The sequence below is a fragment of the Molothrus ater genome, chromosome 20, assembly GCF_012460135.2.
Source record: "Molothrus ater isolate BHLD 08-10-18 breed brown headed cowbird chromosome 20, BPBGC_Mater_1.1, whole genome shotgun sequence".
Taxonomy (NCBI): Eukaryota; Metazoa; Chordata; class Aves; order Passeriformes; family Icteridae; genus Molothrus; species Molothrus ater.
Window position 1 is genome coordinate 2,626,323 of NC_050497.2, and position 26,688 is coordinate 2,653,010.

The window sequence follows — 26,688 nt, forward strand, 5'->3', positions numbered from 1 at the left end:
GCAGCTCCAGCATCCCCTGTGCCCTGACAGGACCCTTCCCCTCAGCCTGCCAGGGGCTGCCACACCAGGGACCCCCCAGCAGGGTGAGATGGAGCTCCTGCAGTGCAGAAATTGCTTCCAGGTGGTGCTGGAGGGGCAGAGAGGTGAGCACTGCCTCAATCAGGCAACCTGCCCCAGGTAGGGCTAGGGATGCTGCAGGTTTGGGAATGCTGCAGCTCTGGGGATACTGCAGCTCTGGAAATGCTGCAGCTCTGGGGATGCTGCAGGTCTGGGAATGCTGCAGGTCTGGAAATGCTGCAGCTCTGGGGATGCTGCAGCTCTGGGAATGCTGCAGGTCTGGAAATGCTGCAGCTCTGGGGATGCTGCAGCTCTGGGGATGCTGCAGCTCTGGGGATGCTGCAGGTCTGGAAATGCTGCAGCTCTGGGGATGCTGCAGCTCTGGAAATGCTGCAGGTCTGGAAATGCTGCAGGTCTGGGAATGCTGCAGCTCTGGGGATGCTGGTGTTCCAGGGACAGTGGTGGTCCAAGCAGGAGAGCCCCAGCCCACCCCGAAATCTGTTCCCTGCCCTGTTCACCCTCCCTGGGCTCCCAGAGCCAACCTCCTGAGCAGGATGGAGCCGCTCGCTGAGGCTTCACGCTCACTTTGAGCCAAAGGCTGGGATTTTGGGGCTGGCAGGATGCAGAGCCCTCTCCTCCTCCCTCCTTCCCAGCCACAGCAGCTATTGGAAAAGCAGCGTTTGTGTGTTTTCAGGCCGCTCAAGTGGCCCATTACGAGCCTGGTGGTAATTATCGGGGTTTAAGGTTTTAACAGGCAGCTCTGAAGAGCCCTCAGTCTTTCGCAAGGGTTTGGGCTGGATTTAGCCCGCGCTGTTCTAAAAATGGCTCGCTAAATTTAGCCGGGACAGGCTTCGCTCCGGGGCTGGGCTTCCTCCTGTTTGCTCGGCTGGCCCCAGGCGGGGCTGGGCAGGGCTGGGCAGGGACACTCAAGGAGCTTGAAAAATCCACTCTGGAGAAAGCACGGATTCTTTGGAAGGGGCCGGGAGAAGGGGGCAGCGAAGCCGGTGGGCACCGAGCCCAGCGGGGAGGGGAGGTGGGCACAGAACCCTGTGGGGAAGGGAAATGGGCACAGAGCCCTGTGGGGAAGGGAGGTGGGCACAGAACCCTGTGGGGAAGGGAGATGGGCACAGAACCCTGTGGGGAAGGGAGGTGGGCACAGAACCCTGTGGGGAAGGGAGGTGGGCACAGAACCCTGTGGGGAAAGGAGGAGGTGGGCACCGAACCCCGTGGGGAAGGGAGGTGGGTACCGAGCCCAAGGGTGAAAGGAGGCTCCCCAAGCCGGCTCTGCGGGCAGGGGAGGGCAGGGACGCTGGGGACCCCCCCGGCAGCCCCAGCCCCACACCTGGATCCAGGTCCGCTGGCGCTCCGGGGCTTTGCCCTTCAGCCGGGGGCCGATGGTGCTCCTCAGCTCGGGGAGCAGCTCCTCCATCACCAGGTTGCTCAGGACCTGCGGAGGCAGGAGGTTTTTGGGGAGCCTGCTGAGCCCCTCCCAGCTCTCTGAGCCCGGTTTGGGGGTGCGGTGCTCACCTGGGTCTCGTTCCCGCAGAGCATGTCCCAGGTGCCGTACTGCTCCTTGGACTGCCGGTACATGCGGATGGCGTCCGTGAAGGCGGGAGCCTCCACTCTGGAGTCCTCCGAGATCCCTGCGGACGGGACACGGCTCAGCAGCCTGGAATTGGGAGTGAGGGGCAGCCCAGCGCCCCCAGCCCACCTCTGTGTGCTTCCCCACAGCCCCGGACCCGTGCAAGCCCCCAGGGCTGTCACCAGGACTGGGGATGCTGGCCCAAGGCACTGCCCCTGACAGGGTGGGGGGCTCCTGATACATCCAGAGTGATCCCCTCCAGAGCCACCCTGAGGGCAGGGAGGCTGGGTAGGATGGGGGCTCAGTGACCCCAAATGGTGCACAGGGAAATGGGGGCTCAGGGACCTCAAAGGGTGCACAGGGAAATGGGGACTCAGTGACCCCAAGTGGTGCACAGGGAAATGGGGGTTCAGTGACCCCAAATTCTGCATGGGGAAATGGGGGCTCAGTGACCCCAAGTGGTGCACAGGGAAATGGAGGCTCAGTGACCCCAAATGGTGCACAGGGACTTGGGGGCACAGTGACCCCAAATTCTGGATGGGGAAATGGGAGCTCAGTGACCCCAAATGGTGCATGGGGAAATGGGGGCACAGTGACCCCAAGTGGTGCACAGGGACTTGGGGGCACAGTGACCCTTGATGGTGCATGGGGTCCTGGGGACTCAGTGACTCCCAAATGGTGCACAGGGAAATGGGGGCTCAGTGACCCCAAGTGGTGCACAGGGAAATGGGGGCTCAGTGACCCCCAAATGGTGCATGGGCAAATGGGGGCTCAGTGAGCTCCAAAGGCACAGCAGGAGCAGGGGCTCACCACGATGGGGGGCTCAGTGACCCCCAACCCCACAGAGCACCCAGTGAGCCCCAGCACTGCAGGATGGGCCAGCTGGGGAGGCTGGAGGAAGAGGGGCCCTGTAGGGAGCAGTGAGGCTTGGAAGGAAGAGGAAAGTGGCCAAGAGGCCTCAGGAGTGAGTCAGGGCCGGGCTGTCCCCGGGTTGAGTCACCGCAGCACGAGGGGGGCTCGGGTGCCACACCCCCCCAGCAGGAGGGGCAGGGCTGGGGACAGCGAGGAGATGGGGACAGCAGGCAGGCAGCACAGCCCAGGAGCTGTGCCACATGTCCCCTGCCTTGTCCCAGCCTGTCAGGGCTCTGCAGGTCCCTGCCAGACAGGGAGACATCCCTGGGAGAGAGCCCTCCAGCCCAGCTCCCCTCCCCATGCCCCGAGGAGGGGATCAGGAGGGGATCTGAGCATGCTGGGAGGCTCCAGGGGATCATCCCTGCACTGCTGACATGTCCCACAGCACCTGGCAGGGCTGGGGACACTGCTGACACCTGTCCCACAGCACCTGGCAGGGCTGGGGACACTGCTGACACTTGTCCCACAGCACCTGGCAGGGCTGGGGACACTGCTGACATGTCCCACAGCACCTGGCAGGGCTGGGGACACTGCTGACACCTGTCCCACAGCACCTGGCAGGGCTGGGGACACTCCTGACACCTGTCCCACAGCACCTGGCAGGGCTGGGGACACTGCTGACACTTGTCCCACAGCACCTGGCAGGGCTGGGGACACTGCTGACACATCCACAGCACCTGGCAGGGCTGGGGACATGGCCAGGTGTCCAGGAGGGACAGCCCAGGGCAGTGAGCAGAGCTTTCCCACTGCATACAGACTTTTCTAAGGGGATTACAATTAACTCCAAGCCTAAGCAGCTTTTGCTAAGGGGCAGCTTAATAATCAGGGGAAAAAAAACCACTGAGAAAGTAAAATCTGCTCTTTTCTCAGTCTTTGGTGGGAGCCAGAGGTGGGCTGAGCTTCCAGGGGTTGGAGCTGCACCGTCCATGGAGCTCAGATCCCCTCCCAGGTGGGACAATCCTCACCTCCTGTCCCTGCCAGGCCTGGGGCAGGATTTGCCTCCCAGGAGCCTTCCCAAGGTCACTCACTCCAGGCTGAGCCTGGGGACATCCCTGAGTCTGTCCCCAGCCCTGTGCCTGTCCAGGCAGGGCTGGTGCAAGAAGCCCCTGTGCCACTTCCCAGGGCAAATTTAATGAGTTTCCTTCATTAATGTGTGGTTAAGGACCTGGAGGGACAGGACACAGGGAATGGCTCCGAGTGCCAGAGGGCAGGGCTGGATGGGATATTGGGAATTAGGAATTGTTCCCTGTGAGGGTGGGCAGGCCCTGGCACAGGGTGCCCAGAGCAGCTGGGGCTGCCCCTGGATCCCTGGCAGTGCCCAAGGCCAGGCTGGGCAGGGCTGGGAGCACTGGGACAGTGGGAGGTGTCCCTGCCATGGCAGGGGTGGCACTGGATGGGATTTAAGGTCCCTTTAAACTCAAACCATCCTGGAACAAGGGGCAGGAGCCCTTGGGTGGGCACTGCCCAGCCCCAGGTGGCACCAGACTGGCCAAGGGACAGTTTTGGAGCAGCCAGGGGCTCCAGGGACACCAGGCTGACCCCATCTGTGTGAGGAACAGAGCTGCACATCCCCAGTCCCCACAGAGGAGCTGCTGTTACACAAACACAGCCTGAGACAGGGAGCTGAAAATTCCCACACCAATCACAACCAGAGGCAGAAACAGAGCCTCTAATTTAGGGGAGAAGAAAAAAAACCAACACGCTAAAGTGCTTTCCAACAACAAAAGAGCCTTCATGGAATATGAAACAGGATCCTGGAGCTCCCAGGAGCAGAGAGAGGCAGGAAGAACAAACTCACAGACAAATCCAGGCTGGAGGAATGCAGCACTGAGCCCTCCCTGGCCACTGCCCACTTGGGAAGGCTTTTCCATCACATGCTGAGGACAAGGAGAGGGAGGAGAGGATTTTCTGGCTGGCAGAGGGGGTGGTGGAGGGGCTCACACCTCCCCTGTGTCCCTCAGCAGCACCCAGCAGGTGGGAGGGGAATTAGAGATGAAAATTGGAGGTTTGTTAGCAGGAGATCAATTCCTCTTTTATCCAGAGCTGGTTTTGCTCACAGCTGCTGCTCCAGCCAGCACAGAGGGTTCTGGGGTGCTGAGCTCACCCAGAAATGAGGTGGAATTGAGGGGTCACAGCACCCAGCCCCACATAAAGGAGGGGGCACATTCAGCCCAACGAGCTCAGACACCCCCAGCACAAAATAAAAATAAAAAGAGCAGTTTTTCAGGAAATTTAATCCAATATGGGGGGTGGAAACCCTCAGTGAAACCCAGGCTCCAGATCTCACCCTATTACAGCAGCTCTGGCAAAACTGAGGCAAAATTGAGGCTCCCCAGAGTTCCCAGGAGTGAAAGAAGCATTTAGAAATTGGGCAGAGTCTAAAAGGCCCACTAAAACACCTGATTTCGAGCAGGTTTCAGCTCTGGCACCGCCTTCCTCAGGAAATTTCTCACCATCCCAAGCATGGCCAGGACTTGGGGCTCAGCCCAGGAATGCCCAGGCCACAGCCAAGCAGGAAAATCGTGTTTTCCTGCCAGAGTATCACTGATGTGGGAGGCAGGTCCTGCCTCCACCCAGCTGCACAGCCCTGCACCCCTGCCCAGAGCCCTGCACCCCCTGCCCACAGCCCTGGCAGCCCTTGGGGGGAGTTTTGGGGTTTGGTGATTTTAATTAACAAATATTTTCTCCCTCAGGGTGAGAAATAGGCATGAGGGCAGCTCTGGAGCCAGGGTCTGTGCAGGCTCTGGGTAATAGTTCCTCATGGGCAGAGGATGGAGCTGGGCACAGGGATGCTCCAGGGAGCTGGGGGTGATGCTGGCCTTGATGAGATGCTCAGTCATGGAATCTCAGACTGGTTTGGGTTAAAAGGAACCTTAAAATCATCCTTAAAACCCCTGCTGTGGGCAGGGACATGTCCCACTATCCCAGGGTGCTTCCAGCCTGGCCTTGGACACTCACAGGGATCCAGGGGCAGCCACAGCCGCTCTGTGCCAGGGTCTCACACCCTGCCAGGGAACAATTCCTAATTCCCAGTATCCAACCATCCCTGCCCTCTGGCACTGGAGGCCATTCCCTGTGTCCTGTCCCTCCATCCCTTGTCCAAAATCCCTCTCCAGCTCTCCTGGAGCCCCTCCAGGCACTGGAAGGCCCTCCCTGGATCCTTCCCTGTAGCCACATTTCTCTTCACAAAAAGAAGAGAAAGGCACAATTCTTCTCAAGAATATTTCTGGGTTTTTCCTTTCTCTGAGAAAGGAAACCCAGAGAATGTCACAGAGAATGCAAAACCCAGAAATATTCTTGGGAAGAATCACATCTTGCTTTTCTCTGTAAAGAGAAACGTGGCTACACTTCCCTTCTCCAAAGTCCCTCAACAACTCCCACCCAACTCCTCACGAGCTGCAAACCATCCCCTCTCCCCAGAGCCCCAGGCTGGCCTCTGCAGGTGCCTGTGTGGAGCAGGAGGTGGCTGCAGCGTCCCCAGGTGTCACCCACCGTTGTTGCAGTGCCGCACGCAGTCCTGGAACACCGCCCGCCACTTCTCCTGCTCCTTGCCCGTCATCACACAGAAATAGTAGTGCCTGGCATAGGGGTGCCACAGCACCAGGGGGAAATCCGTGGGGCACTTCAGGATGGGAGAGTGCCCAGATTTCGGTGTCACACCTGCGGAAAAGCGGGGGTGGATTCAGAGGGAGAGGAGGACGGACAGGGATGGGGAAGCTGCAGGATTCACACAGACCCTGCAGCTCCTTCCCGGGCCTTTCCTGGGAGTTGTTCTAAAAAAAATGCAAAAAGAGCTTCATTTTCCCAAAAAGGAGATCAGGATGAAAATTGAAAATTAAAAGTAATTAAAAATCATGTGGTTGACACAGAGTCATGGACACATTTTACTTCCTATTATTTTCCTTCCTATTATTTTCTTTCTTATTTTCCTATTATCTTCCTTCCTTCCTTCCTTCCTTCCTTCCTTCCTTCCTTCCTTCCTTCCTTCCTTCCTTCCTTCCTTCCTTCCTTCCTTCCTTCCTTCCTTCCTTCCTTCCTTCCTTCCTTCCTTCCTTCCTTCCTTCCTTCCTTCCTTCCTTCCTTCCTTCCTTCCTTCCTGCCTCCCTCCCTCCCTCCCTCCCTCCCTCCCTCCCTCCCTCCCTTGTGGCTGTGACAGGACCTGAGCAAATCCCACACCCCACTGTGGGGTCAGAGCTGTTTTCCTTCCCTACAACCCCACTCACTGCCCAGAAAAAAAAAAAAACCAAAAACCAACAAAAAATTATCCCCAAAAACCCCATCCCTGAAGGTCTTCAAGGATGCTACACCCAAACCCCACTTTTTCCAGCAGTCCCTCAGGGATTCTACACCCTCAAATGATCCCTTCCCAGCATCCCTGGGATGCTGCACCCTAAAACAGCCTCTTCCCAAAGGTCCCCAGGAATGCCACACCCAAACCTACCCCTTCCAGAGGTTCTTCAAGGGTACATCCCAACGCCATCCTTTCCAAAAGGTCCTCAGGGATGCTACAACCCCAAATCACCCTTTTCTGGAGGTCCTTAGGGATGCTACATCCTAAAACTACCCCTTCTAGAAGGTCTTTAAGGATGCTACACCCTAAGCCCACCTTTTTTGGAAGGTTTCCAGTGATATAACACCCCAAACTCACCCTTTCCAGTAGGTTCCCAGGGATGCTACACTTCAAATCTGCCACATCTAGAAGGTCTTTAAGGATGCCACACCCTAAACCCACCTTTTCTAGAAGGTTCCCAGGGATGTAACACCACAAAATCACCCTTTACTGAAGGCCCTCAGGGATCTTAAGCCCCAAACCCCTTCCAGAAGGTCTTTAAGGATGCTACACCCCAAACCCACCTTTCTGGAAGGTTCCAGGGATATAACACCCCAAAATCACCCTTTTCTGAAGGTCCTCAGGAATGCTACACCCCACAATTTCAGTAGGTTCCTAGTGATGCTACACCCCAAATCTGCCCATTCTAGAAGGTCTTTAAGGATGCTACACCCCAAACCTTTTCTAAAAGATCCTCAGGGATCCTATACTCCAAACCCACCTTTTCTAGATGGTCCTGAGGAATGCCACCCCTCAAACTCACACTTGCCAGTAGATTCCCAGGAATGCTACACCCCACAATCACCCTTTTCTGAAGGTTCCCAAGGATACAACACTCCACAATCATTCCTTTCTGAAGTCCCTCAGGGATCACACCCCCAAACCCACACAAAGGTCCCCACGAGGGCCCTCACCAGGCAGGCTGTTGTTGACCAGCTCCAGGTACTGCTCCACGGAGGTGAGGACCTTGTAGCCAGCGCTGTTGACCAACACCCGGGGCTGCTGCTCCCGCTCATAGGCCTGAGCAGGAGAAATGGTCATGGATGGGGTGTCCCCTGGGGAATGACCCCTCTGGAGGGGGATGAAAGGGGGGCTGTCCTCACCAGTTTGTTCTCGTAGAGGACCAGCCCGTAGTTGTGGGGCACCACGCAGAAGCGATTCCTCCACTTCTTGTTCTCCTCGATGTACTGGAAGATGTTGCCTGAGTAGATGACGTGGTCCTCCAGTGGAACCTGCAGGGAGGGGACAGCACAGGTGTCCTAGACTGCCAAGCAATGTGTGTTCTGTCCCCATCTGTCAGAGCTGGGGCAGTTCTCTGCTGTCCATGGGCAGTTTTTTCTTGATCTCTCCCACAGCCAATCCTCCCTGCAGGAGATCTCTGCTGTCCATGGCCACTGAGTGTCCCTGCAGGGCTGATCCAATTCCAGCATCCCATGGGGAGATGCTGCGCCCAGGGCAGGAGCCAAGCATTCCTACCTGGATCCAATGTGAGCCTGGCACAGCCCAGCAGCCTTTGCCCAGTGCATTGCCAGAGGAGCAGCTTCTGCTGCCCTGCATGGCCAGAGGGAGCCCAGGCCCATCTCCAGCAGCCCTGGAGCTGCAGAGGAAAACTCCCCCCTTGTGCAGGATCCCTGCTCCAGCAGAACCACAGCTGGCACTGCAGGAGGGCTGAGCCCCCATGGGATGGGGCTGTGCCACCCCCTGACACACAGGGGACAGGGACTGCTCTGACTCTGGCAATGGTTTGGGGGTTTTTTGTGCTATTTAGTTTGTATTTTAATTTTCCTAGTAAAGAACTGTTACTCCTGCTCCCATATCTTTGCCTGAGAGCCCCTTAATTTCAAAATTATAATAATTTGGAGAGAGGGGTTTACATTTTCCATTTCATGGGAGGCTCCTGCCCTCCTTAGCAGACACCTGGCTTTTCAAACTGAGACAACAGGGGATCAGGGAGGGGACAGCTCTGCCCTGGGCAGCTCAGTGAGGTCCATCCATGGTGGCCTGGGTGGGTGTTTCTTCTCCAGGGCCGTGCTGAGGGTCTCCACTGCATCACCTCCCACAGCAGCACAAATTTTGGTGCCTGAATTGGTGCATTTGGGAGATGCTTTGAGGGGCACCACAGGCACAGCCCTAGAAAAGCTTTGAGGGGTGGCTCATCCAGCACGTGATGACACCTCTGATCAGTGTGGTGACACCTCTGTCCCTGGCATCTCCCCCAGGGACACACTGAGCTCAGCTGACCCCTCCAGCTCCCCTGGCTGAAGGGAAGGTTGGAGCTGAGCTCTCCAGCAGCTCTTCCCAGCCCCAGCTGGAATTTCCCTGCCTTGGGGCAGGGGGAGGCTGTGTGCCACTGCTGCCAGAAGGTCCTGCCAGGGGCATCTGCAGGTGGCAGGAACCAAACCCTGCCCAGCAGGGTCTTCTGATGGGACAGGACAGTGGAAAAGCAAGAAGCCACCACAGAGAGCCCAGCACCAGATGATGTTTAGATGTTCTGGACCTCTATAGGACCAGTGACAGCTTTTTTAAACTAGGAGAGATTTTTAGTGGATTTTGGGAAGGAATTGTTCCCTATGAGTTGGGCAGGCCCTGGCACAGGGTGCCCAGAGCAGCTGGGGCTGCCCTGGATCCCTGGCAGTGCCCAAGGCCAGGCTGGACAGGGCTGGGAGCACCTGGGACAGTGGGAGGTGTCCCTGCCATGGCAGGGGTGGCACTGGATGGGCTTTAATGTCCCTTCCAACCCAAACATTCCATTATTCCATGCCAGGATTCCATGCCAGGACCAGGCCAAGGACACCCCGTGCCCCCCAGGCTGTGCAGCCCCTCCCCAGCTCTCCAGCACCTTTTGGCCAGCAGCGTTTTCACCATCCCAAACACAGCCTGCCTGAGGGAGCCAACAATTTGTCCCAGGAATTTTTATGATCCCAGGAACATAAACAAGAGCTGAGAGCTCTCGTGAGGGCTGGAGCGTGCAGCAGCCACCTCCTCTGCTGTGGCCACCCACCCTCCACCATGGTGGCCTCCAGGAGGGACCAGCCAGGGCTTGGATCCCACTCTGCCCCAGCAGACACTGCCAGGACCCTGGGACAGGCTGGGCAGCACATGGGACATGTCTCAGTGGCACTGCCAGGACCTTGGAAGGGGCTGGGCAGCACATGGGACATGTCTCAGTGGCACTGCCAGGACCCTGGGAGGGGCTGGGCAGCACATGGGACATGTCCCAGTGGCACTGCCAGGACCTTGGGAGGGGGTGGGCAGCAGACAGGACACTGAGCAGGAGGAATTCCTATTTCTACACGGGGTTTTTCCAAGACTTGCTGTGTCCCTGACCTCCTGACCCTGCTGCTGTCCCTCAGACATTCCTGGGCTGCTTGCTGGAGCTTTTGGATGAAGCAACCAACCTGGGGATGGAGGCACCTCCCGGGGGGAGCTGAAGGCATCTGAGGCACCCAAGGGTGCTGAGGACACCAGGAACCTCCACTCCTTTGTTTTTTCTAACACACCCAGGCCCAGGCAGGTCCCTGAGGAGATGGGACATGTCCTGGTGCCTGGGCAAGGTGTCCCCTCCATGGGTGGGTCAGGGACACGGCCTCTGTGAGCAGCCAGGGCTGGAGGCTGAGCTCAGGGAGGCATTGCCCAGATTCCTGAGCAGAGCCACCCCTTTAAGCCCCAGACAAAAGCAGCAGCCCGTGGCCATGTGCAATCACATCTCTTCCTGCTTTCAAGGACAGCAGCTCCACCAACCTGGCCAGGCAGGACCCCAAGAAAACCATCCCAGGGAGCTCCCCAAGCCATGTCAGCTTGTGAGCAGCCCCAGCTGAGCTGATCTGCCTTGGGGAAGAGGGGAAGGCAGGATCCCACAGAGCCACAGCACCAATCCCATCCCTTTAGCCAGGCAGGAGACACGTGGCAGACCAGCTGCTGATGGAATAAAACCCAGGCTGAGCCCTGACACGGCTCTGGGGACCCTGGGGAGCCACCAGCACCCTGGGAGCCCCAGCACAGCTGTCCCCTCCTCACACACCCTCCCCACCCCAGGGAGGCACCCAGGGGGCTCCTCCCAGCCCCAGGAAATATTTGGGACAGGCAGGTGTGGGCCAGGCTGTGGGGCTGGGGAGCCCCTGGGGTGCCCAAATCCCTGTCAGAGGACCAGGGGCAGAGGGTGTCAGGGAGGATTTTTCAGGAGCTCTGGATTGTTGGAGAGGCCAGAGGCAGATGTGTTTATTCCATATTCTCATTGCTGTTTTATCTTGTTGGTCTTTCAGATGGCTGCTGCTGATCAGACTCAGAGCCACCTCTGGGATCACCTGCCAGGGGCTTCCTGCTCCTCCCTAGGGATGTGCCCAGGTGGGAGCAGCACTCACACCCAGGAGCAGGGGGACACTGCCTGGCACATCTGCTCAGGGGGGCACTGAGGGGTCCCTGAGCTCCTGCAGCCCTGGCATGGAGCACAGGCATGCACACAGCTGACCCTGCTGTGTGCCCCTCCATGGGGTGGGACAAACCAGGGAGCCCTGGAGTGCACAAGGCCCCAGGACAGGCTGGGCCAGCAGCACAGGAGCGAGGAGAACCTGAGCCCCGGGGCCACCAGCAGGGAGAGGGACAGAAAGGAGGTGCCAGCTCTGGGGAGTCCCCAGCAGTGACTCACCCAAGGGGAATGAGCCCCCCTAAAGTGACTCCAGAATCAGTTACCAGGGCTGTGGGAAGGACAGGGAGCTGGGATGGAGATGGAGGCTTTACCTTGTGGTGGGAAGGACAGGGAGCTGGGATGGAGCCCTCACCCGGTTGTGGGAAGGACAGGGAGCTGGGCAGGCAGCCCTTATCTTGCTGTGAGAAGGACAGGGAGCTGGGGAGGAAGCCCTTACCTTGTCAGGGCTGTGGGAAGGACAGGGAGCTGGGCAGGCAGCCCTTACCTTGCTGTGAGAAGGACAGGGAGCTGGGGATGGAGCCCTTACCTTGTCAAGGCTGTGGGAAGGACAGGGAGCTGGGGATGGAGGCCTTATGCTGCTGAGGGCTCTGTCCTTGCAGTGGGAAGGACAGGGAGGCCTTGCCTTGCAGTGGGAAGCACAGGGAGCTGGGATGAGCCCTCACCTTGCTGGGGAAGCACAGGGAGCTGGGGATGGAGATGGAGCCCTCACCTTGCTGGGGAAGCACAGGGAGCTGGGGATGGAGCCCTTACCCTGCTGGGGAAGCACAGGGAGCTGGGGAGGGACAGGGACAGGGATGAGCCCTCACCTTGCTGGAGAAGCACAGGGAGCTGGGGATGGAGCCCTTACCCTGCTGTGGTGAGCACAGGGAGCTGGGGAGGGACAGGGACAGGGACAGGAATGAGCCCTCACCTTGCTGGGGAAGCACAGGGAGCTGGGGAGGGACAGGGACAGGGACAGGGACAGGGACAGGGATGAGCCTCACCTTGCTGTGGTGAGCACAGGGAGCTGGGGAGGGACAGGGACACGGATGTGGGATGAGCCCTCACCTTGCACAGGGAGCTGGGATGGAGCCCTCACTTTGCTGGGGAAGCACAGGGAGCTGGGGAGGGACAGGGACAGGGACAGGGACAGGACAGGGACAGGGACGAGCCCTCACCTTGCGGTGCAGCAGCTGGGCCTGCGGGCCCCCGGCGCCCTCGATCTCATAGCGGACGCTGTTGAAGAGAGCGACCCCAAACTGCTCCTTGTAGCAGCGGCAGAACTCGCCCAGCACCTTCCCTGTCCTCTCTGTGGGAAAAACCACCAAAAAAAATTAAAATTTTAAAAGTTTAATAGTAATAAAATGGTTATAAAAATAGTAATATAATTAGAGTAATAAAAATTTGAGTAGAGTGATAATTAGAGTAATAATTTAGAGTAATAAAAATTGAGATTAGGACAATATGAAACAATAAAAACAAAGAGTTATGGACAGTCCAAGTACCTCTTTCTGGGCAAAATAAGCCCGAAAAAGGACCCACATTAACAGAGGATTAACCCTTAAAAGCAATAGCCTGTTGCATATTCATACACCTCATCCATGATGCATACATTCCATTCAAACCCAGGATTCTGTCTGGTCAGAGCCAACTTCTTCCTCTTAATCCTGATGGCTCTACATGGCAGAGCAAGGTTGGAAGAAGTTCGTTTCTTCTGATAATGGAGCAATAAATTCTCTCTCTCTGAAAGATTTAGGTGTCCTGTGGCTGCTATCTCAGTGTGAGTACCTCATTCCTTAAAAAAATACCCCACATATGTAGTTTCTATTTTAACCACAAAAGTTACCTTTGAACTACAAAACTACATTTATCATACTATTAAAATGTTAATACAACACTACTAATCAATTGAACATAATACATATAGTAAATATCTGCATAGGGCCATATAATAGGCACTTTTCACATCTGCAATGGGACAGCACAGCCACGTCAGGCAGGGGCTGGGTTTGGGCCCTGAGCCCTTCAGAGCCCAACCAGACTCCTCCCCAGCCACCCTCCTGCCTGCTGGAATATAAAAATATATCTGAACAGCTTAAGCCTCAGTGTGCACCAGCCACACTGTCTGTAACTGTTCTTAGAATTTTCTCAAAGCACCCTAAAATTCATCATAGTTACTAAAACATCAACTGTACTAAAATAAGAAAAAAGAAGCTGAGAGACTGCATACCAAGATCACAAGAACTAAATAACAGAAGACTGTAGAACACCTACACAGTAACCAATCACAAACACTAAAAAATGAAGGCAGAAAACAAAAGAACAGAATGAAAACACCAATCAAGAAGTGTAGATTTATAAAATCTGTAAAAGTGTATGTAATATAAACAATAAACAACTTCTACTTAATCATATTAATCAATTATTCAAGAGTCCTGGTTTACCCACAATGCTGCAACAGCCTTTGGTGCAGGGACCAAGGCAGAACTCGCTGCCTCCTGCCCTCCCTGAGCAGCCCAGAGCCTGATTCAGGGTCAGGATGATCTCTTTTTTTGGCCTTTCACATTAATTTCATGGATTCCTCTCCCCAGCAGGAAATTCCTGACATTGAGCTGATTCCGGCCGTGCCGGGGGCTTCCTGTGCCTTGTGCAGCTCCTGGCCCTGCTCTGGCCACCTCAGCTGGCTGGGATTGGGGTGAGCCCCCCATTCCCCAGCCCAAACATCACTGACACCCCCTGACCCCACTGTGCCCCACAAGGGCCATCCCACAAAGGGCTCCCAGCCTGGCTGCAGCAGGGCTGGGACTGGGGTTGGGCTGAGGGGAAAGGACAGCCTGGACCACCCACACTCACCCACCTGAGGCAGGGACCCCCATCAGGACCCCAAACTCCAATCTGGGATGAGTCCAAGGTGCTGGGAGAACCTGAGCTGCCAGGCATCCCCCTGCACCCCACACTGGAGGAGATCCCCTCCATCCCACAGGCAGCCCCTGGATGCAGCCCCTGGATGCAGGGGTGGGGGCACACTGCAAACCCACCCCCAGCAGCAGGGATGGGGCTTTGCCAGACCCAATGTGGCCAGAGGAGCCCCTTGGGCACCCTGAGCCCCCCAGCACCTCCCCACCCCTGCCCCAACCCCACACGGGGGTCCCACACCAAACCCCATCCTGAAGCATCCCAAGGCGGCAGAAACAACTCCCCCCCGAGCTGCTTTTGGCACACAGAGCCTCGACTTTGAACTCCCCAGTCAACTTTGCCCCAGAGCCTGTGAAAAATGAAGAATTTGAGTCTCCTCCAACAATTTCTGACAGCTCAGGCTTGGCCGGAGCGCTGGCGATGGGCGCGGGGAGGATGGATCCTGGCTCTGCATCCCGGTGCTGGAGCCAGCACGAGGCTGGGGGCACAAACCCAGACAAAACAGACAAAACAGCCCCCACACCGGCTTGGCACAGCCTGGCAGCAGCCAAAACCTCCAAGAGGAGCCAAAACCTCCAGCAGCAGCCAAAATCTGCAGCAGGAGCCAAAATCTGCAGCAGCAGCCAAAATCTGCAGCAGGAGCCAAAATCTGCAGCAGGAGCCAGCCCGGAGCTGTGCTGGCAGCCAAGGCAGCACAAGGAGCAGCTTTGCTGCAGGGTGCTGCAAATCCCCATGGGATGAGCAGCTCCAGAGGAAAATGCTGCCCAGGGAGGGATAAACCCATCCCTGAGGAGATGCCAGCACTGCCAGCCACAGGAGCAAACCACAGACCAGCAGCATGCTGTGCCAGGGTGAAACCCCCAAAATGGGACAAATCACAGCAAAGGATGAGACACCCCAGCTCATCCCAGCACAGAATTCCTCAGCCTGGGTTTTGGCCTCTCCTCCTGGCCTCCACACAGCACCTCTGTTGCAATTCCTGTCTCCCAGGCTGTGTGATTCTGGCCAGGGCTCTGGGCAGCCATGCAGAGAGCTGAGATTGAAAAGGACATTCTGAGGTTTCATTTCCTTTCAGTCCATGGGAAAAAAAGGAGCCCCCGGTCCCCGGGCAGGCGAGACAGCTTAGTCACTCATTCTTCCCTGATTAACAGCAGGGCCAATTAGGAGGGTTTAAGCACATGGAAAAGCAAAAGTCAATTATTTGCAGAGGTTGGAACAAGACTTGCAGTCAAACATCCGAGGTGACTAAATCTCCCCAGGCTCAGCAGGATGCTCCGGGGTGCTGGGGGATGCTGGGGGCCACTGGTGCTCCCTGCCTGGTAGCCCTGGTGGCAAACCCAGGGGGGCAAGAGGGACATGGACCCCTGGGGGTGACATAAGAGTGGAGGGCTGTGCCTGAGCAGAGGGGGGGTGCCCATGCTGCCCATGCCAGAGGGTGGCCTGACCCCTCACATCTGGCAGGGCTGATGTGTCACCCTCAGGAAGTGCCTCAGCCGCCCCCTGGCTCCTTCATCAGGCTGAGCAAAGCCTCCCCAAAGAGCTGGGGGCTGTGCAGAGCATTCCCTGCCAGCACAAGGGAGCACTGAGGGCTGTACAGAGCATTCTGTGCTCCGGCTCTGTGACCAAAGCCACCCACGAGTGGCTGTCCCTCCATGAGCAGCTTTGGCTGGACATCCAGCCAAGAGCTGGAGGGATCTGGGGACAGGGGACACAGCCCCCTTGACTGTCACCTGTCATGGCAGAGGAGGGGAACCCCTGCAGCCAACACCACCTGGCTGTGGGCTCAGACACCCACGAAGCCCTTTGGGAAACAGGAGCACCCACAGGGAGCTCCCAGGGCTGGGTGTCCCCAGCCACCCACCCACCCCAGTGCTTTCCCAACAGCCCTGTTTGCTCTGGGACCAGCCCCACACCCTCCCCCTGGCACCAGCCCGTCCCTGGCACACCCAGAGGGGCGGCTGGGCTGGCACAGGTCCTGGCACGTCCCTGGGCTGGCTCCTGGCAGGGGGAAGCCACTGTGGGGTTCCAAGAGCAGCGGCAGCACCAACGCCTGGCTGGGCAGGATCCCTGTGTCAGCACCTCTGGTGACAGAGCTGCTCTGTCCCCAGCCCCCAGCTCCCCTCCTGCCTCTCTGTGACTCAGGCACACGTGGTGGCTCCAGCAGGGGGGACATGAAGGGGCTGCACAGCCCAGAGGGCACACAGAGGGCACCCAAACCCCAAACCAGGCTGGGTACAGGGCTGGGTGGGATGCTGGCAGCGAGGACAGGGCTCAGCCAGGCCACAGCAGCTCCAGAGGGCACACAGAGGGCTCTGGGCACCCAAACCCCACACTGAGCTGGGTACAGGGCTGGGTGGGATGCTGGCAGCGAGGACAGGGTTCAGCCAGGCCACAGCAGCTCCCAGCCACACTCCAGCCCTCCCTGCCAGGTCCCCAGGGCCCCCACACCGTGCTGGCATCACCCAGGCAAGCTGTGCTGTGGGCACAGCAGGGCACAGGGACAGAGCAGGGCAGCACAGGTGTGTCCTTGTCCCAGGTCAGCCCGAGGCTCCTGTGGCTGAAAACAGGACGGGAGGCTGCTCCCCTGCCCAGCCCCTGAGCAGTGCTGCCACCAGAGCTGTCACCCAGGGCAGGGTGACAGGCAGGGCACAGCCCTGGAGCAGTGGGTGCCCCAAGGGCAGGCACAGCCCTGGCGTGCTCAGAGGTCACAGCCAGGGCAGCCCTGGCTGGCTCCTGGTCCCTCTGAGCCAGGGCAGGAGGTGGATTCTGCCTTCAGGATTCCAAAGGCAAACTGTCCAAGCTGGTCCAGCAGCCTGCACTGGCTGTGTCCTGCCCTTGGAAGCATCTCCAGCCCCATAATCAGCCCCACACACGGAATCATGGATTGCTCTGGGCTGGAAGGGACCTTGGAGGTCATTTCCTTGCACCCCTGCCATGGCAGGGACACCTCCCACTGTCCCAGGTGCTCCCAGCCCTGTCCAGCCTGGCCTTGGGCACTGCCAGGGATCCAGGGTGGGCACCCTGTGCCAGGGCCCGCCCACCCTCACAGAGAAAAATTCCTTCCCTAAACCGCACCTAACCCCACTGTCTGTCAGACTGAAGCCATTCCCTGTGTGCTGTCCCTCCATCCCTTGTCCCCAGTCCCTCTCCAGCTCTCCTGGAGCCCCTTTAGGGGCTCTGAGCTCTCCCTGGAGCTTCTCCTCTCCAGGTGAGCACCCCCAGCTCTCCCAGCCTGGCTCCAGCCCTGGAGCAGCTCCATGGCCTCCTCTGGGCTCTCTCCAGCACAGACACATCCCGAGGCAGCAGCCAGCTCTGATCCTGGCCTGTGCTCTGGGGAAAAGCCACCCAGGAGTGCCCCAGAGCCCTGATCTCCTGCAGCCCAGCCCTGACCTTGCCCTGATCCCTCCTGCTGCTGCTGCCCTTGCTGCCTGCAGGGTGGGGAGAGCAGAGCTCCAGGAACACCCCCCCCACAGCCCCAGGCTCACACAGAGCCCTCCCAGCACCAGAGTGTGTCCAGAGCTCGTTTTCCTCATTGCCCTTGAGATCATGTGAAAATGGGAGTGCTGCTGGAAACAGCCCAGGCCCTGGGCAGCCCAGTCAGCAGCTCCAGCCAGGGGGAGGTCAGTCCTGAACAGGTTTGCTCCAAATTTTCCTTGTCCTTCCTCCTCCTCCTCATTCTTGCTCAGCTCAGCACCGACAGGGGTATCTGTGTGTCCCTGGTGGGACAGAGCCTGATGGGGACAGGGACGTGGCTCAGCCCAGGTGTGTCCCCAGGGCTGGGCAGCTGCTCCCAAAGGCAGTGGGAGCAGAGCTCTGGGGCTGAGGGGCTGCAGCAGCACAGGGACACCCAGCAGTGGAAATCAGGGAATGGTTTGGGCTGGAAGGACCTTACAGCTCATCCAGTGCCATCTCCAGCCACACCTCCCACTGTCCCAGGCTGCTCCAAGCCCCTCCAGCCTGGCCTTGGGCACTGCCAGGGATGCAGGGGCAGCCCCAGCTGCTCTGGGCACCTGTGCCAGGGCCTGCCCACCCTGCCAGGGAAGGATTTCTTCCCTATATAACACCTAATTTCCCTTCTTTCAGGTTGCAGCCATTCCCCCTTGTCCTGTCACTACAATTCCTGATGAAAATCCCTGTCTGGCTCCTTGTGGCCCCTTCAGAGGTGCTGTGGAGACCTCCCAGGCCCTTCTGTTCTCCAACACACCCACCCCCTCCCTGTGTGCTCACACAGCCCCCAGAGGGGCTGCAGCAGCAGCTGCCAAAGCCCAGGGGCAACTTCTGCATCCTCCTCCAAGGCCACATCCCATTGTGCCAATGGTGCAGTAAAACAATTCACTGCTTTAAGATTTCCACCTGTTGCTGCTTGGAACTGAATTCCCAGTTTTTTCCTGTCAAGTCCATCTAGAATCACTGAGTTACTCCCACTGCTGTATTAAGCTAAGCAAATCTGCCTCTGTGTGCCATGGCACAACCACCAGTGAGACACCAAGAGAATTCTTCATCTCAATTAATGTTGCTGCTGATATGCTTGGAATGGCCCAGCATCCAGAGCCCTCAGGTGTCCCCTGAGGGGACTGAGGGGGGGCTGAGGTGCCTTTGGAAACCCAACCCTTGAAAAAGGCCCCTGGGATGATGCAGAATCATGGAGTAACAGATTGGTTTGGGTTGGAAGGGACCTCAAAGGTCATCCTATTCCAACACCTTCCACTGTCCCAGGAGTGGAGTGACAGCAGGGGATGGAGCAGGGTGCCCAAACCCCTGTGGATGGATGCCACAGGGATGCCTCACCCCAGGCAGGGAATTTTCCTCTTGGTCCAGAAAAAAATTAAGAGAAACAAAAAGACCAAAGCAGCTCATTGAAGCAGAACCCCTGGGCAGGGAGGGCAGGGCCCCAGCCCCGTGGGACAGCCAGGCTCAGGCCAGCTCCCCTGGCCCCGTGCAATGTCCCCTGTGCCCCTGCCAGGGGGGGACAGGGCTGTGCCCGAGGGCAGGGGGGGGTCACAGCCTCCTGTCCCTGTGCTGGGGCTCCCTGCCCTGGGGACAGTCCCTCTGTGCCATGCTGGGGGTGGCCTGTGATGTGGTGGCACAGGTGACCCCTGGGCAGTGTGTGCTGGCCTGGCCAGTTTGCCCAGGCTGCTGGGGGAGGAGTTAATTACTAATTTAGCCCGTAAATGATTAGTGAGCGGGGGCAGGCTGCTGGAGGGGAGCACAGGCTCCAGAGCAGTGGCACTGACAGGGACAAGCACCACGGTGGCACTGACAGGGCCAGTCATGGCCTGGGTGGCTCTTCCAGCAAGGGAAACAGAGGCACTGCAGGGAGGCTGAGGCCACTGCTTGTCCCCAGGTCACCCCTCCAAGTGGGGCTCTCTCTGCTGCCAGCTCCAGCACAGCCTGGCTGTTCCCACTGTCCCTTGGCCATCCTCCTGTCCCAAATCCTGCCATTATGCAGACAGGGTGTGGGGGCATCCCCCTGAGGGCACTGCACGGTGAGGATGGGGTGCACACATGGATGAGGTGCCCAGGGCACCCCAGAAGCCCTGAGCAGCACCCAGACAGGAGGACCCATGGTCAGGGGCTGTCCTGGCTCATCCCAGGCTCATCCCAGCAGGAATTTGGCAAAGACTGACAGCAGGAGGTGGCTCCAGCAGCAGCACAAGGGACAGTGCCACTGTGGATGGGGCACAGGAATCCTGCAGAGCCAGCGGGGCACCCAAAGGGTTAAGCCCCAGCCGGCAGTTTAGGGTTTCGGGAATTTGGATGTGAGCTCATTTCCACCCAGAAACACAAACTCCCTCACAGGGGCCTGACTCAGCCCGGCTGAGCATCCCGAGGAGGTGCCAGCACTGGGGGAAGTTGGGCACCAGTTCCTCCTCACCCGGGGGCACTGGGACAGAGCAGGGGCTGGGGGAGGTTTTGGAGGTTTTGTTCCTGAGTGCGGCCAAACCAGGGGCTGACCCAGCAGCTCTCTGTATTTCCCCCTCTCATACACACCAGGAGAAGTTGGAATAAGGAAAGCAAAGTGGGGAGAGCAAAAACTGGGAGAGTTTCCCCTCTGACATCCTTGAACCCAAATTCACCCTTCACCCAAACCCACCCAAACCCACCCCAACCCACTCAAACCCAACCCAAACCCACCCCAACCCACTCAAACCCACCCCAAACCCACCCCAACCCACTCAAACCCACCCCAAACCCACCCAAACCCAGCCCGGGTGTTCCTGCTCTGGGCTGCTGTCGGGACTGGCACTGAGCTTGGCTGGCACAAGTGGGGAGCAGAGGCTGCTCTGTGCCAGGCGCTGTTCAGCACCAGGCAGGACAGGGGCACTGCCAGGCTCCAGCAGCACCCCAAAATCCATTGGGAATATTTTCAGAACTGAGAACATTGCCCGAAAGGAGCTCAGCAGGGCGGTGGGGGAGGGAAGGGAGCCCACGGTGCCTCCCCAGGCAGCAGCTCGGGCTGCCCTGTGACTCAGCCAAGCTGGGAAGGGTGGGCTGAGCAGCAGGAAGGGATGAGGCAGTGGAGCCTCGCTGGAGAAACCAGCTGGGGCCAGGCCTGAACCGGTTGAGCCTCTCTGGCCGTGCCCGAGCCGAGCCGGGCTCTGCCCCCGGATGAGTCAGAAGCGCCCGTGGTGCCAGCGCAGGGCTGGGGCACCCGCCAGGGACACGGCTCTGCCACCCCATCCCTGCCGTGTCCCCCCGCCAGCTGGCACCCCCGGGGCCCCCAGGGCTCTGTGCCCACCCTGCAGTGCCCAGCTGTTGGGGAAGATGAAACAGGAAAGCCTTATAAATTTGATTGTCTGGCAAAAGATTTTGAGAATATAGAAACTATAAGGGAGATTTAAATGAAAGCAAGCTTTGAGATCCCTCAGTTACTGAACAACTGGAAAACAATGGTGTGGCCAGCTGAAGGTGATCCCCTTTTGGTGGAACAACACCCTCTGCTTGCAGACAGGCCCAAGGGTCAGAGCAGACCCTGCCAGCTTGGCAGAAGGGCCCAAAGAGGAGTTTGTAGGGTTTAAAATGTAACACAGGATGGTAATGGAATGATTCTTATAGGCTGTATGGAAATGCTATAGGATTTGTATCTTGTACTAGATTGGTTAGTGAGAATTAAAATATTCAACACAGAGGATGATTTATTGTATTGTAACGGGAAGTTCGCTCTCTTGCCTTTTACTCTCTTACCCCTTTTACTCCCTTATGCTTTTGCTCTCTTACCCTTTTGCTCTCTCACCCTCTCATCCTCTCTCCCCCTCTCTTCTCTCAGTCCTGCTCTGAGCTGTGCCTGGCAGCTCCCAGCAGGGCCCTGCCCCCAGGCCCTTTGCAATAAACCCCAAGTTCCAGCCCTGGCTCCAGAGATCTCTCATCTCTCTCCATCCCCACTGTCCTACCCCTGTCTCTCCTACACCCATCCCCAGCACCCTCCCTGCCCACCCCACCTGCCAGCACACACCGCGCTCCCCTGCCTGGCCCTGCGCGGCGCCGGAGCCAAGCACGGCGCTGCAAATGCAGCAGCAAATTCTGCAGCAGCTCCCCAACCTCCAGACAGCTAAAAAACACTGACAAAACCACTCTGGGGCAAGATTTGCACACTTTCTGCTGCTCCTGCTCCCCAGTCCCCAAACCTGAGCTGGGCTCAGCCCCTGCCCCTAAACCCTTCCCGGGCTCGGGGCACACCCAGGGTTAGAGGCTGGGAGTTTTCCCGTGCCCTGGATGCTGGTGTCCCTCTGCTCCTGGGAACAAGGCAGCGTGTGGCTGCCTTGGTTTAAAGAAAAAGAGGGAAAAAAAGGAAAGGGCTCTCACAAGGGACTTAAAAAAAAAAGTATTTTGCTTTAAAAGCCTGAAGCCAATGTTGTAAAGCTTAGAGTTACACATCTTTTTTTCCTCAAGTGTGAGGCTGATGCTCATTAGGGAAAGTTCCTAATGTTTCCTCAAGTGTGAGGCTGATGCTCATTTCCTAAAATGGCAAAATAATAAAAACATTTATATGTAATAAAAAAATCAAATTATCCAATCCCTAAGTGTAGATTTTAATAGGAGGTGCCTACTAAGGAAAAATTTACCTGAGCATATATGTCTAAGAAATAAAAGCCACAGAAACAATTATTTCCATGACATGAGTACTCAAACGTACTCAAATGTGTGTGCGAGGAATGTGCCCGCGGATAAGAAATAAGAAATAAGAAATAAGAAGTAAGAAATAACAAATAACAAATAACAAATAACAAGTAACAAATAAATAACAAATAAAAAACAACAAACAGCAGTATGGGTCCCAGTGCCTCTCGGGGTTGCACTGAGGGCCTGCCCTGAGCCTCCCTGCCCAAACACATCCCCACAAAGGATGGGGCAGGAGATCCCTGTCCCCAGGAGGAGATCCCTGTCCCCAGGAGGAGATCCCTGTCCCCATCCAGCCTGCAAGCCCCCTTTGCCCTTGGAGCAGCCTTTGGGGCAGAGCTCCAAAGCCATGGGGCACAGGTGGCCTCAGGTGTGCCAGCCCAGAGCGCCACCAGCAGAGGTGACAGCACTCCCAGGAGTGCCAGGATGTGTCCCATAGACAGGCAGGTGGCTGTGGGAGGATGGAGCATCCCTGGCTTGGCTCAAGCTGAACCCCAAAGCCTGAGCTAGACCAGCAGCCCTGCCCTCATCCTGGCTGCAGCCACATCGCCCCACGTGTCCCTTGTCCCCCTGGGTGCCACCAGCACCTGGGCAGGGTGGAGAAGAGCTGCCACCCCTCTGGCTGTCCCCACAGCAGGGTGGGACCCAGCACCACCCCAGATAAGGCTCGGCTCATCCCCCAACACCGGCTGGGCTGCATTGCATCCATCCCTCGGGATGGCGCAATCCCGCCGAGCCCAGCCCAGCTGAGCCCAGCCCAGCCGAGCCCAGCCCAGCCGAGCCGAGCTGAGCCAGGTGTGCACCAGCATCCACACCCTCCTGCCAGCCCCTGCCAGCTGGGGACAGGGAGCTGAGGTCCCCACGGCAAAGGGGACACGGCAAACTTGGCCATCTCCTGCAGCTGGGGTGGGCTGTCCTTGCTCTGGGATGTCCAGGAGCTGTGTCCCTCGTGTCCCCTCGTGCCCAGCCCCAGGAGAGGAGCTGAGCCTGGCACACTGTCCCTGTGCCCAGCTGGCCAGTGCCAGTGGGAAACCCAATCCAGCCCCAGGGGAGGAGACCAAACAAAGACTTTTATGTGCATCTAAAAAAACAACCCAACCAAGAGGGATTTGAAGAAAACAGACCTGAACCTGTCCTGGAGCTGTCCTGGAGCTCCCTCCCTGCTGCTGGGCAGGGTTCTGTGTCCAGCTCCTCTGTACCCATCTCATAGGATGCTGAGCCACCACAATTTTGGGGTCTGGGAGCTGGCCCACCCCAGATTTGGGCAGAAAAACCTCTCAAGGGGCTGAGCAGAGCTGGCAGGAGGAGAAAGGAAGCCAGGACAAGTGTCCTGTGCTCCAGGAGCCACCAGCACAGCAGGAGATAGGTGAGATCCTGCCCCAGGTCTCTGTCACCTCCAGGGCAGTGTCCCATCCATCCTGAATGTCCCATTTGGGGACCTCCCTAGTGGAGGGGTCTGAGCTCCCAAGAGGAATTCCCCAGAGAGATCCCTGCCAGGGAAGGGCAGAAGGGGATGGAGAAGGGCAGGAGGGCATGGCAAAGGGCAGGGAGGCAGGGAGAAGGGCACTGTGCTCTGCCAGAGCTGGGACCTGTGTCAAATGTCGCTGCTCTTTCCCTTTGAAAAGGGGGAAAAGGTGGAGTTTTATTCCTTCCTCCCCTGCCGGTCCAGGAGACTGGGAGGAAGCAGGGACTGCTCTGCTCTGCCCCTTCCTCCCCTGCTGGCCCCAGCACGGGGCTCTCCATGGAGCCACTGCAGGCACAGCCAGGCAGGGGACAGGGCTCCAAGGCCAGCCAGGGGCTGGGGAGGTGTAGATGCCATGGGACAGAGAGACAGAAACAGCAAGAGTTTCTCACAGCAGCTTGTGAGAGATTTTAAAGAGTTAGAAAGATGTGATTACTTGTTAAGCATAAACAATTTGCAGGTAGTGTTTTTCTACTTCATCTTTCTGTTCCTCTCAAAGACAGTGAGTGAGGAAGATGTTTTTGTTAGTTAGCCAATAGAATAGAACCTATCATACCCCTCTGTAAAAACCGTGTGGTTCCTTTAAATAAAGCCCTCTTTGCCTTTTCTACAATCCTGCCTCTCGCCTGTCCCTGCCTCAATCTCGGTGCAAGAGTGACAGGGAGGGGCACAGCCCCTGCTTGGGGACCCCAGGGGGAGGTGACATCCCCCCCAAACTGGGGGCTGGGAGCAGAGCTGGGTCCTGCAGGGGCAGAGCAGGAGAGCTGCTCCTCAGCTGCCTCCACCCTCTGCCCCACAAAGCGCCTGTGGATGAGCATCCCTGCATCCCTGCATCCTCCAGCCTTGCTTCCTGGCACAGGAGCCTGGCAGTCCCAGGAGGGTGGGCTGGGGCTGGCAGGGGCTGTGCCAAGGGGCACCGAGCCCCTCTGAGCTCTGAGCCAGTCTCTGCAGTGATCTGGGGAGGAGGGGAGGCAAAGGCTTAGGAAATGCCAGCTCCTGGCTGTGTCCCTGGGTGGGAAATGAATTTGTAGAGAATTTGTAAAGCTTTAAGGCATTTACAGCATGGTGTGGCTAAAGCTGATAGGCCAATAAAGACTTATAATATATTGTAATTAGGAAATAGTTGGCTTCTGATTATGATGCCGTGAATTATAACATCTGTATTGTCTCACCCTTTCCATGGGAGTGAAAACAGAATAAAAGTTTTTAAAACACCTCTCAGCTGCCCCATGTCTGGGGCAGAAAAGGGCATAATATGGGTCAGAAATGGGTATAATCTGGGGCAGAAAAGGGCTTAATCTGGGTAAGAAAAGGGCTTAATCTGGGTAAGAAAAGGGTTTAATCTGGGTAAAAAAAGGGCTTAATCTGGGGCAGAGAAGGGCTTAATCAGGGTAAGAAAAGGGCTTAATCTGGGGCAGAGAAGGGCTTAAACTGGGTCAGAAAGGGGTATAATCTGACATTCCTGCCATGGGTTTTGGGGTGTCTGACACTGCTGTGGAGGTGTCCTGCTCTGGGGTACATTTGTCTCCCCCCGGGCTGGCCCAAGGACAGCTCTGAGCTGCCCCCCGGCTCTGTCCCTCCTGTGCCAGCTCCCAGCTGTGCTCCCAGCACAGCAGCGCTCCCCTCCCTGCGTGCCCCGGCTCGTTCCAGCCCAGCCCTGGGGCTAAACCCGCCCGGGGGGAGGCAGGGGAAGCCCCCCCGAGGGGAGGCAGGGGGGCACGGCCGGGGGGGCTCCCACCCACCCGGGGAGGCCACCGGAGCCGTGTCCCCTGCCCCGACACGCTGCGCTGGGAGCGAGCCCCGTGCCCCGACACGACGGCTGCAGGTAAAGCCCCGGCGTGCCAGAACCAGCCCTGGCCGCTGGCACGGAGCCCTGACGTGCCAGGGGAGTTATTTATTTGGCGATGAAAGACACGCGTTTCGTTGGGAGAAACCACGGCACGGCTGCAGCGCCCTCGGAGCCTCCCTGCACGGCTGCCCCCGGGGCAGGGCGAGGGCTGCAGCCTCAAAACCAACCCCAGAGCCCGGCAGCCTCCGCCTCCCACGCCGGCTGGAGCTGAGCTGCGGCAGAGGCTGGGAAATGAGTGTCACGCTTAGGGAAGCCACGGAGAACCTCGTCCCGCTGCCAGCAGCCTCCACCCCCGGGGCACGCCACAGCCTGGTGCCTTCTGGCGTTTGCCAGGCACCTCTGGAGCCGGCCCTGCAGCCCAGCTCATCCCATCCCATCCCACCCCATATCCCGTCCCCACCCCATATCCCATCCCAGATCCCATCCCAGATCCCATCCCAGCGTCCTATCCTTGCTGGGATCAGGGATATTATGCACACACCGATGCCCCACAAGGCTCCCTGGAGCAGGGAGGCTGCAGGTCCCGCCCCAGGGATGAGGCTCGGTGTCACCTCTGCCACCTCCGCGTGGGCTGCTGCCTGTGGAAGTTCCTAGCCCGAAATTAGCAGCTGCTTCACTCCGTAATTAACGGGCTGGTGACTCCCCGGAGATGCCAGAGCAAGGTGTGAGCTCCCAGGGACCCTCCCTGTGCTGCCACCCACCCCCACATCCCTCTGGCATGGACACATCCAGAGGCTCCTGCTGCATCCCTGGGCTCTGCCACCCACCCAGGAGCTCCTGCTGCATCCCTGGGTGCTGGCACCCACCCAGGAGCTCCTGCTGCATCCCTGGGTGCTGGCACCCACCCAGGAGCTCCTGCTGCATCCCTGGGTGCTGGCACCCACCCAGGAGCTCCTGCTGCATCCCTGGGTGCTGGCACCCACCCAGGAGCTCCTGCTGCATCCCTGGGTGCTGGCACCCCTGGGCTCAGGACCAGCAGCTCCAGCCAGAGGTCCTGCCAGCCACGCTTCAGCTGAGCCCCCAGGAGAAGGGGTCCATGAGAGGCTCCAGGGAAGCA

At 58.1% G+C, this 26,688-nt stretch overlaps 1 protein-coding gene across 1 annotated transcript in view; it reads right to left on the reverse strand.

Annotated features, from left to right (window-relative positions):
* Positions 1–26,688, reverse strand: part of LOC118693477 (protein Niban 2-like) — a 37,416-nt gene that overhangs the window by 7,754 nt on the left and 2,974 nt on the right. The window contains exons 2-7 of the mRNA XM_036394114.2: positions 12,465–12,595; positions 7,985–8,113; positions 7,796–7,901; positions 6,044–6,211; positions 1,585–1,700; positions 1,400–1,504 (exon numbers count right to left, since the gene is read on the reverse strand). Coding sequence (XP_036250007.1) covers positions 1,400–1,504; positions 1,585–1,700; positions 6,044–6,211; positions 7,796–7,901; positions 7,985–8,113; positions 12,465–12,595 — 755 coding nt within the window. The remainder of the gene's footprint in view (positions 1–1,399; positions 1,505–1,584; positions 1,701–6,043; positions 6,212–7,795; positions 7,902–7,984; positions 8,114–12,464; positions 12,596–26,688) is intronic.